This window comes from Rhamphochromis longiceps, linkage group LG2 (assembly GCF_057381845.1).
Source record: "Rhamphochromis longiceps isolate RC_006_pf linkage group LG2, R_longiceps_female_GT1.1, whole genome shotgun sequence".
Taxonomy (NCBI): Eukaryota; Metazoa; Chordata; class Actinopteri; order Cichliformes; family Cichlidae; genus Rhamphochromis; species Rhamphochromis longiceps.
In genome coordinates this window covers 29,952,315-29,970,856 of record NC_140558.1, presented here as the reverse complement: position 1 = coordinate 29,970,856, position 18,542 = coordinate 29,952,315, and the positions used below count along the sequence as shown (strand labels likewise).

At 40.9% G+C, this 18,542-nt stretch overlaps 3 protein-coding genes across 4 annotated transcripts; 2 read left to right on the top strand and 1 right to left on the bottom strand.

The window, feature by feature from the left end:
• The first annotated feature begins 440 nt into the window (after nt 1-440).
• Nucleotides 441-10,526, top strand: ddx41 (DEAD (Asp-Glu-Ala-Asp) box polypeptide 41). Of its 2 annotated transcripts, none has more exons than XM_085422032.1 (17): nt 441-627; nt 3,862-3,957; nt 4,177-4,327; nt 4,436-4,510; nt 4,634-4,694; nt 4,783-4,919; nt 5,015-5,087; nt 5,168-5,321; nt 6,751-6,887; nt 7,164-7,326; nt 7,812-7,943; nt 8,055-8,126; nt 8,216-8,312; nt 9,254-9,403; nt 9,501-9,572; nt 9,907-10,024; nt 10,169-10,526. In XM_085422032.1, exons 1-17 carry the CDS (start codon nt 601-603, stop codon nt 10,296-10,298), a joined length of 1,845 nt encoding a protein of 614 aa, XP_085278158.1. In that variant the 5' UTR covers nt 441-600; the 3' UTR covers nt 10,299-10,526. The 2 variants fall into 2 exon arrangements, with proteins under 2 accessions (XP_085278158.1, XP_085278150.1); XM_085422024.1 differs by having other exon boundaries at nt 442-627; nt 9,907-10,017; nt 10,162-10,526.
• Nucleotides 10,527-10,667: 141 nt separating this feature from the next.
• Nucleotides 10,668-16,214, top strand: dok3 (docking protein 3). Its single transcript, XM_085422046.1, has 5 exons — nt 10,668-10,943; nt 11,826-12,128; nt 12,423-12,513; nt 14,313-14,500; nt 14,893-16,214. The coding sequence occupies exons 1-5, from the start codon at nt 10,887-10,889 to the stop codon at nt 15,763-15,765; spliced, it is 1,512 nt and encodes a 503-aa protein (XP_085278172.1). The 5' UTR covers nt 10,668-10,886; the 3' UTR covers nt 15,766-16,214.
• A 441-nt stretch (nt 16,215-16,655) lies between these two features.
• atoh1b (atonal bHLH transcription factor 1b) lies at nt 16,656-17,441 on the bottom strand. The gene has a single exon (XM_085422055.1). It carries the CDS (start codon nt 17,439-17,441, stop codon nt 16,656-16,658), a length of 786 nt encoding a protein of 261 aa, XP_085278181.1.
• Between the last annotated feature and the right edge of the window lie 1,101 nt (nt 17,442-18,542).

Below are 18,542 nucleotides of genomic sequence, written 5' to 3'. Positions count from 1 at the left end.
TTGATCTATGTTACAATGGCAAATATCACAAAGGAGACCTTTGGTTTTGACACCGGCCTTGAGTTTCACATCAGTATCAATGTTTTAGCTGATGGCTTTCATTGAAATGAATGATGTTTTGTTTTTTTCCTGAATCTGTGCTGAGATTTTGTTTTAATATAATATCTCTGATGCTTTCCAGGTTATATTCAATTAGAGAAGATTATCTTAATGTTTCGAATGTAGATTTATACTATACCAGTAATAGCCAAGTGTATGTTGGCTTGTTTCTTCTTTTTTTTAAGAAAAAAAATCACTTTTGATACTGTGAAAAATCTTTCGTTCGGAAAGATTAAAAACAATACAGTTTTGACAAAAAGTGTGGTGTTTGCTTTTTACATTTCTCTTTTACTGCATTTACTTGAAGCGCTTCGTGATTGGGAAATTGCTCGCTAAGTTTTGACCCTTCCAGCCCTCCGTCCGGTATCAAGGCTTCCTCTCCTCTGCGTACTGTGTAAACATGCGGATTAGATACTTTTGTTAAATTGTATGCTTTCGTATTTTCCCGAAAAACTTCGAAGCAAAGGCATTTAAAGGGACGTTAGGTTATTCTTAAATAAAATGGAGACCGAAAACCGACCTCAAAAGGTAAGTTAAACAGCCATACTTTAAAGATGCTACGCTAACCAGGGTTAGCTAACGGTAACATTAGCTAGCTTTAACCTAATCTTCGAGTCGTTTTGCTATCTGTTGGAGTCGAGCTCACTTGGCAACCTTAATAGAAGCAAATTAAAGTGGTTGAATAACAGACGGTTCATATTAATTCTGTACAATCGTTTTTATTAAATCGCTACTATTAGCATTAGCCATGATGCAGTGCTAAAACATTTACTATAAAGACGTAAAGTTGACGTATGCGATATCAAGCGGTTATAGTAAGAGACAGCATAAATGTGGCCCTGTGGATGTAAAATTAGGATAAAACTTGAAAATATTTTAAAAATTAGATTTCATTCTTTAATAATTATGATTAGTAACGAGCTTTTGGGGCAAGAAAACAAGAAATGCATCATGCTATGATGTAGAGAAAGTCACTGACGTCCAACAGTCTGAAAAGGGTTACTAGAGCCAGCCGCAGTGAGAGGCATTATAGTGAAACGGAGAAAGCTTGGTGGAGAACCTTCCTAGGTGTGGCTGAACTGTAGGCCTCGCTTCAGTTAAGTTCAGTCTTCATGATTCAACAATAAGAAAGAGACTTCTACTGTAGATGCATGTAGAAATGGATGCTACAAAGCATGACTGCTCATCACTGCCTTTGTTACCTGTTGACGATCAGGTTCTGGCTGCTGAGCTGGGATCAGCTGACACTCCACTTTAACATAACTCTGAGTTGCCAGAAAGTTTATTCTGTTCATCTGAATCATCTTTCTGGGATTCCTGGATGACTTAGCATGCATCAAGACATCACTCTGGGTTCTCTTCTAGCTTCATGTTAGCATGCTAGCTGAGCAGATGTTTGCAAGTGTTGTGATAGCAGTATAATGCAGTTGATGCAAGATTACCATCGTGCTCCTGTCCTTTTGTGAAATAAAATAAAAACAATGTTCACATTTCCACTTCTGTAAAGTTGTAGACTTCTACACCTTTTTCCTTCTCCCTACGGGAAGTGAAATCGGTCTATTGTAGGGAAGAAAAAGATGTTAAATTGTTCCCACATCCTGACTTTTATCTCTGTGGCTTAACGAGAGTGTAATATGGATTAGTGACCACTTGCTTTGATTATAGTAATGCACTTTATGTTTTTATCGACCAGGTTTCACCGTCACGTTTACAAGTGGCTCAGAATGCTGATGCTCATCTGCTTACAGAGACACGCAAACACAAGCACATTAATGTGTTGTTGTTGTTTAAAAAGTTGTTAGTAGGTTAGTATAGTAGTGTGATACAATATGCTTACAATAATGCCTTGTACCCAACACCGCTGACATACAGTGGGGCAAAAAAGTATTTAGTCAGCCACCGATTGTGCAAGTTCCCCCACTTAAAATGATGACAGAGGTCAGTAATTTGCACCAGAGGTACACTTCAACTGTGAGAGACAGAATGTGAAAAAAAAAATCCATGAATTCACATGGTAGGATTTGTAAAGAATTTATTCGTAAATCAGGGTGGAAAATAAGTATTTGGTCAATAACAAAAATACAACTCAATACTTTGTAACATAACCTTTGTTGGCAATAACAGAGGTCAAACGTTTACTATAGGTCTTTACCAGGTTTGCACACACAGTAGCTGGTATTTTGGCCCATTCCTCCATGCAGATCTTCTCGAGAGCAGTGATGTTTTGGGGCTGTCGCCGAGCAACACAGACTTTCAACTCCCGCCACAGATTTTCTATGGGGTTGAGGTCTGGAGACTAGCTAGGCCACTCCAGGACTTTCAAATGCTTCTTACGGAGCCACTCCTTTGTTGCCCGGGCGGTGTGTTTTGGATCATTGTCATGTTGGAAGACCCAGCCTCGTTTCATCTTCAAAGTTCTCACTGATGGAAGGAGGTTTTGGCTCAAAATCTCACGATACATGGCCCCATTCATTCTGTCCGTAACACGGATCAGTCGTCCTGTCCCCTTGGCAGAAAAACAGCCCCATAGCATGATGTTTCCACCCCCATGCTTCACAGTAGGTATGGTGTTCTTGGGATGCAACTCAGTATTCTTCTTCCTCCAAACACGACGAGTTGAGTTTATACCAAAAAGTTCTACTTTGGTTTCATCTGACCACATGACATTCTCCCAATCCTCTGCTGTATCATCCATGTGCTCTCTGGCAAACTTCAGACGGGCCTGGACATGCACTGGCTTCAGCAGCGGAACACGTCTGGCACTGCGGGATTTGATTCCCTGCCGTTGTAGTGTGTTACTGATGGTGACCTTTGTTACTTTGGTCCCAGCTCTCTGCAGGTCATTCACCAGGTCCCCCCGTGTGGTTCTGGGATCTTTGCTCACCGTTCTCATGATCATTTTGACCCCACGGGATGAGATCTTGCGTGGAGCCCCAGATCGAGGGAGATTATCAGTGGTCTTGTATGTCTTCCATTTTCTGATGATTGCTCCCACAGTTGATTTTTTCACACCAAGCTGCTTGCCTATTGTAGATTCACTCTTCCCAGTCTGGTGCAGGTCTACAATACTTTTCCTGGTGTCCTTCGAAAGCTCTTTGGTCTTGGCCATGGCGGAGTTTGGAGTCTGACTGTTTGAGGCTGTGGACAGGTGTCTTTTATACAGATGATGAGTTCAAACAGGTGCCATTCATACAGGTAACGAGTGGGGACAGAAAAGCTTCTTACAGAAGACGTTACAGGTCTGTGAGAGCCAGAGATTTTCCTTGTTTGAGGTGACCAAATACTTATTTTCCACCCTAATTTACGAATAAATTCTTTACAAATCCTACCATGTGAATTCATGGATTTTTTTTTTCACATTCTGTCTCTCACAGTTGAAGTGTACCTCTGGTGCAAATTACTGACCTCTGTCATCATTTTAAGTGGGGGAACTTGCACAATCGGTGGCTGACTAAATACTTTTTTGCCCCACTGTACTAGTCGCAAGCATATGATTTGAGTGTCTATTGATGTTCAGTAAATATAATTTTATGAAATAAGAGCGTGGTTGTTATTTGGATGCTATCAATAGTCTACCATCATCAGACTGCTTTTATATCATCAGGTTTGTGCTCCATAATGTTCTGTGTGGCAGAAGTTTTATTCAAAGGTCCTGGTTGTATCTGTGGAGAGCCAATATCTCTTAGAGAATAACAGAGACACACTAAGGCAGCTGTGTAGCTGATAACATGTAAATTAGCATATGTATATATATTTTCACAGAGATCCCATGACGAGGATGAAAGGACTGGCTCAGAAGGATCGGAGGATGACGACTACGTTCCATATGTTCCAGTCAAAATCAGAAAACAGCAAATGGTGAGTTACTGAACATTGTTCTGATTGAGTTTTATGCAGGTAGTAACTGCCAACTCTTGTTTTCATAGTGGGAAAACATTGACCTTATTGAGTAGATTGGAGAAATTGACTAGATCTGGTTGATCCACATTGACTGCAGTTTTTTTTCTAATAAATGAAACTTCTAAAAATGTGACATGTATCAAAATTAAATACATTTATAACTTTTCTGACTTATAGCTACAAAAGATGTTGCGCTTGCGAGGGAAAGCGGTGGATGAAGAACAGAAGGACAGTGGGGAGGAACAGAGGGATGAAGATGAGGCTCTTGGTCCACGCTCCCATATTAGTCTCCTCGACCAGCATCAACACCTCAAGGAAAAGGCAGAAGGTATCTAGTTCAAAGTAGACCCATTCTGTGGTCTGATACTTCTGTGTTTAACTATTCAGTTTTTAAGTTTTTTATGACCTTAACTTGTTTTTATTTTTATACCTACAGCTCGGAAGGAGTCAGCCAAAGAGAAGCAGCTGAAAGAGGAGGAGAAGATCCTGGAGAGTGTTGCAGAGGGCAGAGGTAAACTAATGGTTTCTGTTTAGCCTTCTTGAATTAGATGTTGGTAGGCATGAGAAAAGTGTGGTAAACTATCTGAATTTGCACAAGTTCTTTTGGCAACGTTCATCTCTCTTCTTCTGTCAGCTCTGATGTCTGTGAAGGAAATGGCCAAAGGTATCATATATGATGATCCTATAAAAACAAGGTAAGCTCCTTATCACAGAATTCCATGTAGTCAGTTTCTCTTTGTAGTTTCTTTTTTAATATTCTTTCGTCCCAAATATATTGTATAGCTGGAAAGCACCACGCTACATCCTGAATATGCCAGACACCAGACATGAGCGCGTCAGGAAGAAATTTCACATCCTGGTTGATGGCGACGGCATTCCAGCTCCTATCAAAAGCTTCAGAGAGATGAAGCTTCCACCAGGTGACAGCGGACTCTGCCCAGTACATCAAAAACACTGACTCATGGTTCACAGTGATCATCAACTGACAACAAATCTGTGTTTGTTTTTCCTGCAGCAATTCTGAAAGGTTTGAAAAAGAAGGGAATCATCCACCCAACACCAATTCAAATACAAGGAATCCCAACAGTGTATGTATAAATAGAATACAAAGGCTGTAATGTAAATTCTATTTTTTAAGTACATTTAAAGGAACCCTGTTTGTCTGTAGTCTTTCAGGTAGAGACATGATTGGAATCGCCTTCACTGGATCAGGAAAGACTTTGGTCTTCACTCTGCCGATCATCATGTTCGCGCTGGAGCAAGAGAAAAGACTGCCTTTCTTTAAGAGAGAGGGACCGTATGGACTTATCATCTGTCCTTCAGTAAGAAAAACATAATCAGCACATTTATATCGGTCATTTCACATAAATTTAAATATCTGATAAATGTATTCCTTCGTTTCTTAAAATGTACCACTGATGCACATTCATGGTTTTTAGACCAAAACTATTACTTTTACTAAAATTACCTACTAATAATATATATTTTTAAAAATAGAGTTCAAGATGTTGATTAATGGACATTAAAAAATGTTCACCTTCATTGTGCTGTTCTGGGCTTCAGGGTGAAATCTCAGAGAAAATGGCCTCATGTGGGGCCACTTTCATGTTTGTACTCTAGGAGTGCTATCTCCTCAAAATCAAATACTCAAAGTGTATATTTCAGCAGCAAAGTCTCTTTCCAGAGGCCTTGCTACTAAAAAGAAACCTTAGCTAAACTATAGCTGAAGATAGTGCTTACTGTCGTAGGCAGGTGTAATTCAATACAAATAAAACAGTGCCTGCAAATAACTCCCAAAGATGACAGTTTGACATTCATAAAAATTATATTTTTGCACCAATGAGGTGATTCCGAAAGAGCTATTAGCGAAAAACCTGACATATCTCGGCATGATGTAAAATACATCCTTGAAAAATTTGAGAAACTGGACAAAGAAAAACATTGAACCACAAAATTAATTTTTCTGTGCAGGAATGTAAGAAAACACTACAATTGGCATCTCAATTTAAAAAAACAAAACAAGTAGTTTACTAATGTTTCTGCTTTTTTGTAAAACTTAAAATTTGGAAATTGATCATTAACAATAATTATATATTAGCTGTATAAATATCATTTTGATTAATGAACTTGTGCATACTGCCAAATTAATAAATGATACAGTGGAACCCCGACTTGCGAAATTAATTCGTTCCCGAGGGTCTTTCGTAAGTCGAAAATTTTCGTAAGTCGAAGCACCCATCGCGCCTTTTGAGTGAACGATGGGCTATAGGCTAATTGCTAACTGCAACAACAATACATCGTTCAAGTGGAACAGCGAAGCGCAAGTACGAAAGCCAAGGGGGTTGTCACATGATTCGGAAGGCATTGTGGGTATTCTGGGCTCAGCCAATTAGAGCCAACGGATTTTGTTACACAGGCATTTTGCCGTAACACGGGCAGAAATATTGCCGTTAAGTGCCTTTGTAACTTGAATTTTTCGTTAAATGAGGTATTCGTAAGTCGGGGTTCCACTGTAACATAAAATGTAACATAAAAAAATAATATAGGTAATTACCAATACTGTTAATTATGGGCAGTTGTAGCATACTATGATCTAAATAGAGGAAACAAAGCCTTTTCAAATATTCATGCACTGTGAATTTTTCGTGCCCTTTGGAAAAGATGACATTAGCTTTGAGAACCTCTGTTTTTCTCATCCCTCTGACTCCTGAATCCTGTATGTGTGTTTTATAACCCGGTGTGTTATTGCAGCGAGAGCTGGCGAGGCAGACACATGGCATCATAGAGTATTACTGCAAGCTGCTGGAGGAGGAGGGAGCTCCTCAGCTGCGCACAGCCCTCTGCATCGGAGGAATGTCTGTCAAGGAGCAGATGGAGGTAGTAAAACAGTAAGTACAGCTGAAGGTGTTGTGAAAAAAATCTGGATTTCAACCAGAATTCCCATTTCAGTGTCAAGCAAAAAATTGCACGATTCAGCCCTAACGTTCAGCGAGGAACAAAAAAAGTGACGTGTTCCTGAATCAGTGCTTTAACGTACAGCATGCATAAAGCTCAAAAGCATTACTACCTAAACACTGATAGTACTACACTACTACACTTTAAAAAGCCAAAATGTCATGTGATGTTGTGGACTAATTTTCTCTCCAACTCTGTCTTGGTTAAAGCGGCGTCCATATGATGGTTGCTACACCTGGAAGATTGATGGACTTGCTGCAGAAGAAGATGGTGGGTCTGGACATCTGTCGCTACTTGGCTTTGGATGAAGCTGACAGGATGATAGATATGGGTTTTGAAGAAGACATCCGAACCATCTTCTCTTACTTCAAGGTGAGGCAGTCCTTCATGGCTCTAGCTTTTAAATGTTACAGCACTATTGCAGTAGTTTTTCCTCATCCATTTTTCTGTGTTGTGCTTGCTCTATCCTTCACCAGATAAGTAGCTTTACAAAGCCAGCCTACCAAGGCCAGACAGCATAATGTTTATTACACTAGAGAACTGAGATTCCTCTGCTTCTCTCAAACATAACAATAAATTCCTTTTTTCTTGTTTCACAAATCCACACCTTGGCAGAGTACAATAGGCTTTTTGTTGTTACTGCACTCACTAAAGTTCTCTATTCAGTCTGACTTTAACTGCTTTTGAGACATCAGTTTCCAGGTAGTCATAGTACTTTCAGAGGTAATACATTTCTTCATAATATAAGCTCTACTAGCAGTTGCAAAGAAATATTTCTTCCAGTTGATGCTGGATTTTTTATTTTCATGCCAATTTTTTCATGAAAACATTTGCTTTCTGTTTGTTTCCTAATCTAGGGTCAAAGACAAACCCTGCTTTTCAGTGCCACTATGCCCAAGAAAATCCAGAACTTTGCCAAGAGTGCACTGGTCAAACCCATTACTATTAACGTGGGCAGAGCAGGAGCTGCCAGCTTGGATGTCATCCAGGTGACTTTATCTTTCACTAAAATAGTCGTTTGTCTCAGTCACAGATATGGTTTGCCTTCCAAATGCATATGTAAAAATATTAATGAAATAAATATTTTTATGTGTGTGCAGGAAGTGGAGTACGTCAAAGAAGAGGCTAAGATGGTGTACCTCTTAGAGTGTCTCCAGAAAACGTCTCCTCCAGTTCGTACTTTCACGTGTTTGACACTTTTATAAAGAGTTCTTATAAAGAATTAAAGCAACACGTCACAAGTCCTTTTTCATTCTGACAGGTGCTGATATTTGCTGAGAAAAAGGCAGATGTAGATGCCATCCATGAGTATCTGCTGCTTAAAGGAGTAGAGGCAGTGGCCATACATGGTGGAAAAGGTATGCAGAGTCTAAATATTTCATTTAAATCATTGTCAGAGTGCCAGTTCATTATGTGCACCTTGCTAGTACCATGAAACCTTGGAACCTTTTTCCTTCAGAGCTGCCTTAATTCTTTATGGCAACTTCAACAAGCTACTGGAAACATCCCTCAAAGACTCTGGTCCATATTGACGTGATTGCAATAGCATCACACAATTACTGCGGATATGTCGGCTGCACATCCATGATGTGACTCCCCTGTACTACCACACCTCAAAGGTGCTCTGTTGGATTGCGATCTGGTGACTGTGGGGGCCATTTGAGTTCAGTGAACTCACTGTTATGTTCAAGAAACCAGCTTGAGATAATCTGAGCTTTGCAACCTGGAGGTTTATCCTGCTTGAAGCAGCAAGTAGAAGGTGGATATATTGTGGTCTTAAAGGGAAAGACTTGGTCAGCAGGAATATTTAGGTAGGCTGTGGTGTTTAAATAGTGTTCAGTTGGCACTAAGGGGCCCAAATTGTGTCTCTATGTGCAACCACCATTAGCCTGAATCGTTGATATAAGGCAGGATGGCAGCATTCTCTGTGAACCCTAAAGATGGTTGTGTGAGAAAATCCCAGTAAGTCAGCACTTTCGGTACCAGTAAGTATCTCATGCGGAAAGTCATTTACATAATGCTCAGTTTGAAATTCAGCAAGTAATTTTGGCCATGTCTGCATGCCTGACTGCATTGAAATTCTGCCAGGTGTACCTAATCAAGTGGCTGGTAAATGTATTTAGTATGTGCAAAGCCATATCTTTGTTGTTTTGTAGTTGCTCATCATCACCACTAGATGCCATCTTTCTTGCAAATGTCACCTTCATGGTTTCTGCTTCATGGGTTCCGGTGATGCAGAATTGTTTCTGCTTCTTAGAAAATGTTGTTTTTATTGAGATAAATTTCTGTATTTTTCCAGATCAAGAGGAAAGAACAAAAGCCATTGAAGCATTCAAAGAAGGAAAAAAAGATGTGTTAGTGGCCACTGATGTTGCCTCCAAGGGTCTGGATTTCCCAGCTATTCAGCATGTAGTGAACTATGACATGCCAGAAGAGATAGAAAACTATGGTAAGAGAATAATATGCATATGGCTTTACCTTCATCACGTATTTGTTAGTTCTTCTAAAATTTCTCAGGCTGATTTGACAAAATTTTCCCGTTTCAGTCCATAGAATAGGAAGAACTGGACGATCGGGCAAAACTGGAATTGCCACAACTTTCATCAATAAAGGCTGCGGTAAGGACACAACCTAAAGATAAAATTAGATTGATTACTAAGGAGGGAGAGTAACCTCTCTGAGAATGCTAGCCAGTGTAAGCCATGCTCTATTTATGTCGCTGACCAAAGTAAAAAAGTAACGTCGTTAAGGTTTGTCCAGTAATTACAGATACTGGATGTCTTTGAAACACCACTGTATGGTTTTAAACATGGTAATTTACTCATACAGGCATGGCATAGCTGAAGTGGTGCCGGCTTTTTAATGGGAAATAACTTATTGTAATAAATTTAGTTAGGTGGATCAGTGTTTAAGTACAGTTAAAATTTAACCAGTCTATGTGTTTGTTTATAGATGAATCCGTTCTGATGGATCTGAAAGCTCTGCTTGTTGAAGCCAAGCAGAAAGTTCCTCCAGTCCTCCAGGTACTCCAGACCGGAGACGAGACCATGCTGGACATCGGAGGCGAGTTGTCCCACCTCAATAGCTACTCCTTAATCATGTTTTTTGGTTTCTTTTTGAATATTGACTGCCTCGTGTGATATGACTGAAGCCAGTTGCATTCTTTACAATCCTTTCCTTACATCAGATTCTTCTTTCTTTCTTCAGGCGAGAGAGGATGTACATTCTGTGGTGGTCTTGGTCATCGTATTACAGACTGTCCCAAGCTGGAGGCCATGCAGACCAAGCAGGTCACCAACATTGGAAGGAAAGACTACCTGGCTCATAGCTCAATGGACTTCTAAGAGTCTTTCATTAGGGGCAAGATTCTCCAGTGCTGAACAAAACTTGAAAGCATTTCTGAGGAAACTGTACAGCAATGTGTCACATCACCGAAGAAAGGAAGTGGATATTATAACCCTCCCAACATTGTAGATGAGATGACCGATTGCTTCGCCTTTCCGTCAGTTTTCTCACTTTGTAGCATAGATTTCTGCAGCTCTGTAAATAAAACCACTATATTTGTTCTTGTTTTTCTTTTGTGTACATTTCTTTTGTCTGTGTCTTCTGGAAAAAGTGACAGGTGTGGCTTAAGTGTGGTATGGTGAGGAAGTTGCTACAAGATATAGACAAATGCAAAGGGAAGTTGACACAAGACAACAGCAGCACACAACTCATGTCCTTTCTGTTGCAACAGCTAAAACGCAGATCAGAGAGATACTTTATCACACACCAAAGTATGCAAGAAAATAAAGGCTGTTAGTGACGTAAAGGAAACATTTATTCTTGTGGCCAAAGGAACCTAATTTTAACTTTGTTGGCAGTTTCATCTTGGCCACAGAGCAGCGACTGGTGTAAGAGACTACAGGTTTTCACAGTCAGCGCTCACAAGCATGGAGGTCATCTTCAAAGAGGGAATGCTGTACCTTCAAGCTGTCAAATTTGGAAAAGTAAGTTTTATAGGCATTCATCACATGTGGAATATATCGACTTGTTTCTTACCTGCTAGTTGATCAAAAGGTGTTAGTGACTCTAGTAGTAAATCTAATGGAAATGTTTAGTCCCATTTAATTTGTTAAACGCTGACATAACCAATAGCTGTATCTCAAAATAATTTTTAGTATTTCATGAAAGTCTAAAACTTTAGTGTATAACCGAACGCTCATGCACTCAGATCAGTGTGAGTATTTCATCCTTTAACCCAGTTTGGCAGCAGTAGAGTCACAGGAACATTAACCTACATGAAAATGAATAATCCTTCCGCTACATTAAGTAAGAGAAAGGCGAGTGTGAAGCTAAATCTGTTGAATGTTTAAAAAGTCATGCGTGGATATGTGGATAAAGTAGTAAAGATCTTATATTTGTTCTTTTATATACTAAACAGCGTTAAATATCAATAACCAAGACTTACTATACCTGTGTATCATAGTATTTAAGTCTTACAGCTGTTTTGTATATGTCAGGCTGTGGTTTGTGAACATCCTGGCATCACTGAACAGCGGCTCATTTGTTCTGTGAAAGTAACCTGTGATGGACAGAGGACCATTTCTACTTAAGATCTCCTACAGATAGTAAATAATGATACACACATACACATATATATATATATATATATATATATATATATATATATATATATATATATATATATATATATATATATATATACGTATATATGTGTATATATATATGTGTGTGTGTGTGTGTGTGTGTGTGTGTGTGTGTGTGTGTGTGTGTGTAGCCACTTGGTAGCCACAAAGGAAAGATGCCATTCTTGCTTAATATCTTATTACCTCCCACTTATTAATAGTCACTTTTTATCATTTCATCAGAAAACATGGCGGAAAATGTGGATGGTGCTTTATAAACCCAGCTCTCAGGGGGTTGGCCGATTGGAGTTCTATGCTCTAGCTGACAGCAGCTGTGTTACCGAGCAGAAAAGGATGTGCCGGCAGAAAACACCAGAAAGAAAAGTCGTGCGTCTAATTGACTGTCTCAGTGTCACGTTTGCACCAAAGGAGTCTTGCCCGGCTGGCTGCACAGCCTTCTACCTAAACACCACACAGTCAACCTACATCTTAGCCTCCACATCAAGCCAGGACTGGGTGAATGCCCTCTGTCATCTAGCCTTCCAGGTATCACACATCTCCAATCCTGAACAGTACAAATATGACCTTTCCTTTTATGTCACTGGTTAGGTTTTAATTTTTGGGAAAGGTCAGTAAGGACAGACTCTGCCCACATCCAGAGACAAGTAGCATAATAAGGAAGTTAATGCAGTATCTGTAACTTCTGTCCCTTTTACTTCTCTAATTCTTGTGCTTGCACAAGCTATGTACCTTCTTGCATCTTACCACTTTAAAGCCATAAAACAGTGATAAGAGGTACTTGTACACTCCATGTAATGTTTACCATGCCACTGTTTACAGAAGGATCCTGGAGAATCAGACAAAGGGGATTTTGAGCAAGATAATGGCTTGACCATGGCGGACAATGATCTTTACGCATCTTGGAAAAGCGGTAATGCAAGCACGTCTACACATGATTAGGGATCAGGCACAAGAAATTGAAAACAAATAAAAATGTGCAGGTCTTATTTCTGTAGCTTGTCTATTCGTCCTACACACACCTGTTGAACTCTGTGTACTGGTTAATAAGAGAGTGCGTGAAAACTACTAGTCTTAGAAGATGAGGTAAGAAAAAGGGGAAGGTTGGTGTAATTTCCCCCCCGAATATACAAGGAACTATTTTAGACTTTTCTTTATTTTACTAATTTACTATTCACACCCAGGTTGGAAGAGCCAGTGTGGCTATTTACATCCAGGAGCATGGCACAGAGAAGCAATCAGGTGTCCATAGTAATGTTATTTGCACACAGGAACACGTTGCCAGAATTTCTGATACAAGTAATATTAACTCAAGGTTATTGTTGTGAAAGGGTCTATTTTAATTAAAATAACACACCTATGCCACTTTATCACATGTTTTGAGAAACCTAGTTTCAAAGTCAGGATATAATAGCTAAAAATTACATTTGTTGCTATTACTTCCAAATTCCCCAATAATAAGCATAACTATAGAGCTAAAAGTATGGTGTTTGACTCCTTCGTCAACGCCAACCTCCTCCAGCAATCAGCTTGCATTTTACTGGTGTTTCATTTTAGCCCATTTTTGCTACACTGCTAATAGATTTGAAAAGTTACATTACAAAAATACTTCGACTTACTCCCCAGTTATAAATATGGCCAGCCGTTTCTTTATCAGGGTTTTATTGCGGTGTACTAGCTCACATTAAACTATTAAAGGCTTTAATGAGCTTACAAAACTTAACGACCTGTGCCACTTTATCGCATGTTTTGAGGAAGGTACTTGCAGGGTTGGGGGGTTTTTTTTTTGTTTGTTTTATTTTTAAGCAGGAAGTGATATAAATGAAAAGATAAACAACCCCTGCGAGGGCAGTTATGTTCTAAAAATGATGAATACGTTTGCGTCCCCCCCACCAAGCTCAGCATCACTGTACAGCCCTCAAATATACGTCAGACAGGTTAAGAAATGCACCACAAGGGTTCATCGTAAGCAAAACCACAGCTTAAGACCAACTTCCTGTTTCAAAGGCAGCCCGCTTTACCCAGTGTTTTTGCCTTCCCACAGATTTTACAAGCACTAACGATAGATCACCTTCAAACAAATCCTTTAACAGTCTGTCTGACTCTCTGATCAGTGACGTTTCTTCCGGTTTCCAACACTGTAGCAAAATTACTCAGCTGACGTCAGCAGGTAACTTGGTGACTGAAGTGCTTCCACAACCAAAGGATATAATGGGCGATAATTTGATTTATTATTATTACTTGTAAATTCCCCATTAATAAGCCTAAACCTGTGAGTATATTATAATAAAAAAGAGATATTTCAGTAGGATAAGCAGAGAAGAAAATGGATGGAAATATTTCACAGCATCATAAATTCAAGACATCAGCAGAAATCCCCTATATATATGGGAGCGGGCGCTACAGCCGCTAATTTATTCAAACATGAAAGCCAGAATGTATCAGCGTCAGCAAGCTCTGACTTATACAAATGCATTTCTCTTCATTTCCTAATGGATTACACTTCTCAACAATCCAGAAAAGCCAGCCTCACAGAGAGATTAGTAGAAGGCAAGCAATTTTAAATCAGATTTTTCAAAATTAAAAAGTATTTGGTGTGCATTTATTTCCTGTGCTGCTCAGACCTCTTGTGGGGAAAAAAAAAAAAACAACGCTTTGTGTGTAGTTGCGAAACACTAACCCTTGTGTGATGTCATGTGTTCCTGTCTTTAGAGCTGACGCTTCCTCCAAACCAGTACCAAGTAACCATCCAGAGCACAGAGGCGTCCAAGAGGTGCAAGCTGTCTGGGAAGTACCTGGTCTCCATAGAAGGGGAGGCAATAGAGCTGCTGGACATGAGAACTCGTTACATCATCTTCGACTGGCCATACAAGCTCCTACGCAAATTTGGTCAGATTGAGGTAAAGCACTAGATGTTGTGCAGTCCCTATGCTGATGATAAACCAGGTATTCCAGTGGGTTTATTTAGAATTTCTCAAAGGGAAAAGCTTTGTAAAACACACTCATTGACTTTTGTGCCAAGAGTTGGAAGAAAAAAATTACTACCACTCTGTTTGTACTCTAAATATGAAGCGACAGCCAGCAGCTTGTTAGCCCAGAAACGGAGGAAAACAGCTACTCTGGCTTTGTTCAAAGGCAGCAAAATCTCTAAAGCTCACTAATTAACATGCTGCTACTCGTTTGTTTATTCTGCTGCAAAAAAAAAAAAATTAAATTCAAAGCTGAAGTATTGCATATTTTATAAAATGGCAAATGTATTTCCTAACATGAGGATCTTTGGCTGTGATTGCAGGGGGGATTCAGCATCGAAGCAGGCCGTCGCTGCAAGTCGGGACAAGGCGTGTTCATGTTTCTGACCCAGCATGGTCCCCAGATCTTTCAGACTATATCTAAGCAGTGCACAGTGGAGAGGAATACAGCAGTGCAGCCTCCCAGTGCCAACAGAAGATCACTAATTGACCCGTTTCCTGCTCCCCCGCCTGCCACAGCTCACTCTTTCGTCGACCCTTCCATCTACAGTTTTCCAGATGTTTCAGCCGACACAGAGGACAAGTTTACCGGCGATTACCCCATTTATGACGACCCTGTGCAGCAGATAAAACAGCTATCACTCAAGCCTCCTCTCTTGGGCAGCAACGAGGCTGTGGCAGAGGAATCTGAGGATGAGGATGAGCAGGAATGGTGCTATTCCCTGGAGGCTCTAAATCTGGATAACAATATTGAGGACAGCATTTACTGCAACTTACCGAGAGGCACGCCTCCTTTGATGAGAAAAGCCGAGGCAGATAATTCAGATTGCATTTATTCAGGGATAAAAAAAGTCAATTCTCTGACAAATCTTCAGCAGGAGCCTTCCTATCCCCCCTTACCATTGCCTGTACCCCCACCACCTCCCTTATCATCCGCTTACTCCTTAGCCAAACCCCAAAACCAGCATGCGCTCCCTGTGAATAACTCCTTCCAGCCAGAATACAATACACAAGCAGACTACGATGAAGACGATTTGAATGAGACTGAGGAGGCCAATAGCTCCTCTGCTCAAGTTACCCCCTCAGAGGTGCCTGGCAGTTTTAAACACAGGCTGGCAGAAATCATTTCTAAGGACTTGGCAAAGTTCCAGCCTCCTCTTCCCTACGGAGCAAGCAGCCTCACATTTTCTCAGTAGACTATCAGTTAACAGACAGACTAGACAGGACAATTTTATCTGTGATAAATTGTCATAAAACACAATTAGTTTCTTTACTTCTATAAAATCCCCTCCACTGGGAACATGCAGTTAGGCATTCTGGCTCACAAGTGTTTGATTGTTTTTGCAGCTTGTTATATGAAAGATGCATCTGGAATACTTTTTAATCTGCAAATGCTGTTGCCAAAAAGAGAGATTTATTTTGTTTTCTTCTGCGGGAATGCTAGGCGAATACCTTTAATGTGACATTAACTGAGAAGGTGGGCGAGCATTTGCCCGCACCGTTTCATAATGGGAAAGCTGGGAGAGAAAACAAACGACCTCGCCTTGTTATGTTTGATGCGCTACACATCATCTTCATTATCATCCTCTCTGGAATCAGTTTGGTTTCTTAAGCAGAGTGAGGAGGGATTTGTCACATCAACTGTCAGTATCTGTAAAACAGAGTGGAAAAACCAATAACCCACATTGTGTTTTGCTGTAATTACTGTATGTGTTTGCTGACAATATCCATATAAAAACCACTTAAAAAGCACACTCTTATGTTAAGTATATCTTTATTGTACCAAAAGAGCCATCATAAAATACGCTATACATAAATAGAAAAATACTTGTTTATTGTTTTTGTTTGTTTTATTTGACAAATGTCACTAATGAAACTGGAAATGTGTCTAGTAATGGTTCAGAGTATAAAGTGCATAAAAAGGGCCTGCAAGAGTCCATCACATCCAAGCAGGTTTTTCTGAGTTTTACCTGTACTTTTACCTGTACAGGTAGTGCAGAATCTCAACTATTATTAAAAACAGGACTTTGAGAGCGTCTCTGCTGGTCAGCTGATATCTTCTGCCTTGTAAAGAGCTCCAAACAAGTTAAAAGTCAGTGGCACTGACTTTCTGCCACTGTTTCCCGCTTTGACCCTCCTCTGCGTCACTGAGATGTGAATATTCCCCATCGCTGCTGCTGGAACAAGTGCCTGATTTATTTGATTCCATGTCAGATGTAGGTCCAAGTAAAATCAGATGACCGATAGATGCGGAGGGGTCTCGCTGCTCTCCGGTCAGAGGTTTCGGGGACTGTGCAGCGGCTGCTGGCAGCAGAGAGTGAATCAGGCTCCTCCTGGAGGTCTTGTCTCCAGAGCCTGGACGAGGACTCCTGCACTCTGGGTGAACCACGCCGGCCAGGAGCTCAGACAGCTCTGTGATGTAAATCTGCGCCATCTGGAGGGTGTCGTATTTGGATAACTTTTTCTCGTTTTCCAGGGAGGGGATGACACTCCTGAGCTCGTCAAACGCTTTGTTCAACCCGTGCATCCTCCTCCTCTCCCTGGCGTTGGCCGCCACGCGCCTGTGTCTCTGAGGGCCGAAGTGGCTCGTCTTGCATCCATCTGGCGCCTTAGCAGGGTCTGTCTCTGTCATGCCTTTGGTGGTAACGCGGTCAGTGAATTCGGTCACTGGCACAAGTTTCTCCCGCGAGATGCCCGCTGCCTCTGCAGCCGCGTGCGCGTCCCTAATTGAGAGCGCACGGATTGAAGTGGAGGAAATCCAGGCTTTGGAGCTGATGTGGGCCAGGTTGTGCTGCTGCTGGTGATGCTGCTGCAGCAGAGTGAAGTCCTCTGGGTACTCCGACCAGCTCGAAAGTTCTGCTTTTGCAGCCATCACTGCAGTGTCCTGATGTGGTCGTGCACGGCAGGATATAAAGGTCGCACTTTCGCTTCAGCCGGTGCCAGAGTCTCTGGAGTGGTTTGCGCTGCGCCTACAATTTATACAGCCTCCCCTGTAGTCACCTTGGTGTCACTCCCAGCCCGCAAACAGCCCTGACAGCACTGTAGCCTCAGGAGGCAGCAGCCAATCGCACAATCCCCTCTGACCCTGTCTGTCAAAGAACAATTAGACAAAGCTCGACTTTTTCTCCTATTGTGCATTGTAACTCAATCACGACCTTGTTATCCCTAAAAGGAGACGAGTATTAATCATTTAAGAGCGTGCAATAGCCGACCTATGCTCTACCTAACGAAGCTCACCCTACTCATGAATGAAAATGTATAGAGAATGAATGATTATGTAATAAATTAAGTTATAGTCTATATTATGTGTCTATATTAATAAACGCGAGCTTGTATGGGAAAAAGTTTGTCTTCTTTTTAATTACACAAGTGTGTTAGTCATATTTCTATAGTAAGTATGTGTTTTTCTATAAAGTCATCATCATCCTTTCCATGGAAAATGCATTTCGGCCTCTTTCTCACGAGCGCAGTAACCGACTCGTGATTGGTTCTGACCCGCTGAGAGCTGTGGTTGTGGAAAACAAACGTCCAAGTTTGTTCTCAAACAAACAGTAAAAGGCGCCCAATCATTCATTATTTGCAGAAGAATAATAAAACTAACAGGTGTGAGACAAGGATCGAGACACACCTATAGCTGAGGCGCAATAACTGATAAGTTGTCTGAAGGCGATTTATGAACCATTAAGAAAAGTTGGAAAGAAAAGAAAAACACTCCGTCATTTATTATTTATTGCTGTTATTTTTTTTGCCGTTGTTGTCGTTACAAGATTAAGATTTTTCCCCTTTCAGACCCAGCCTCGAAGGAAGAAGATAAATTAGGCTACAAATTTTTGCTCAGGGTCACGTGGCCCCTGGCCTGTGCCTATCAGCTGGTGTCCCTTGGCACCGCTCACAAGCCACGCACCTCCGAGACGGTGTCACCCACGTCTCCCATATGCTGCCCACGGCGCTCACTGAGCTCTGACTCTGACAT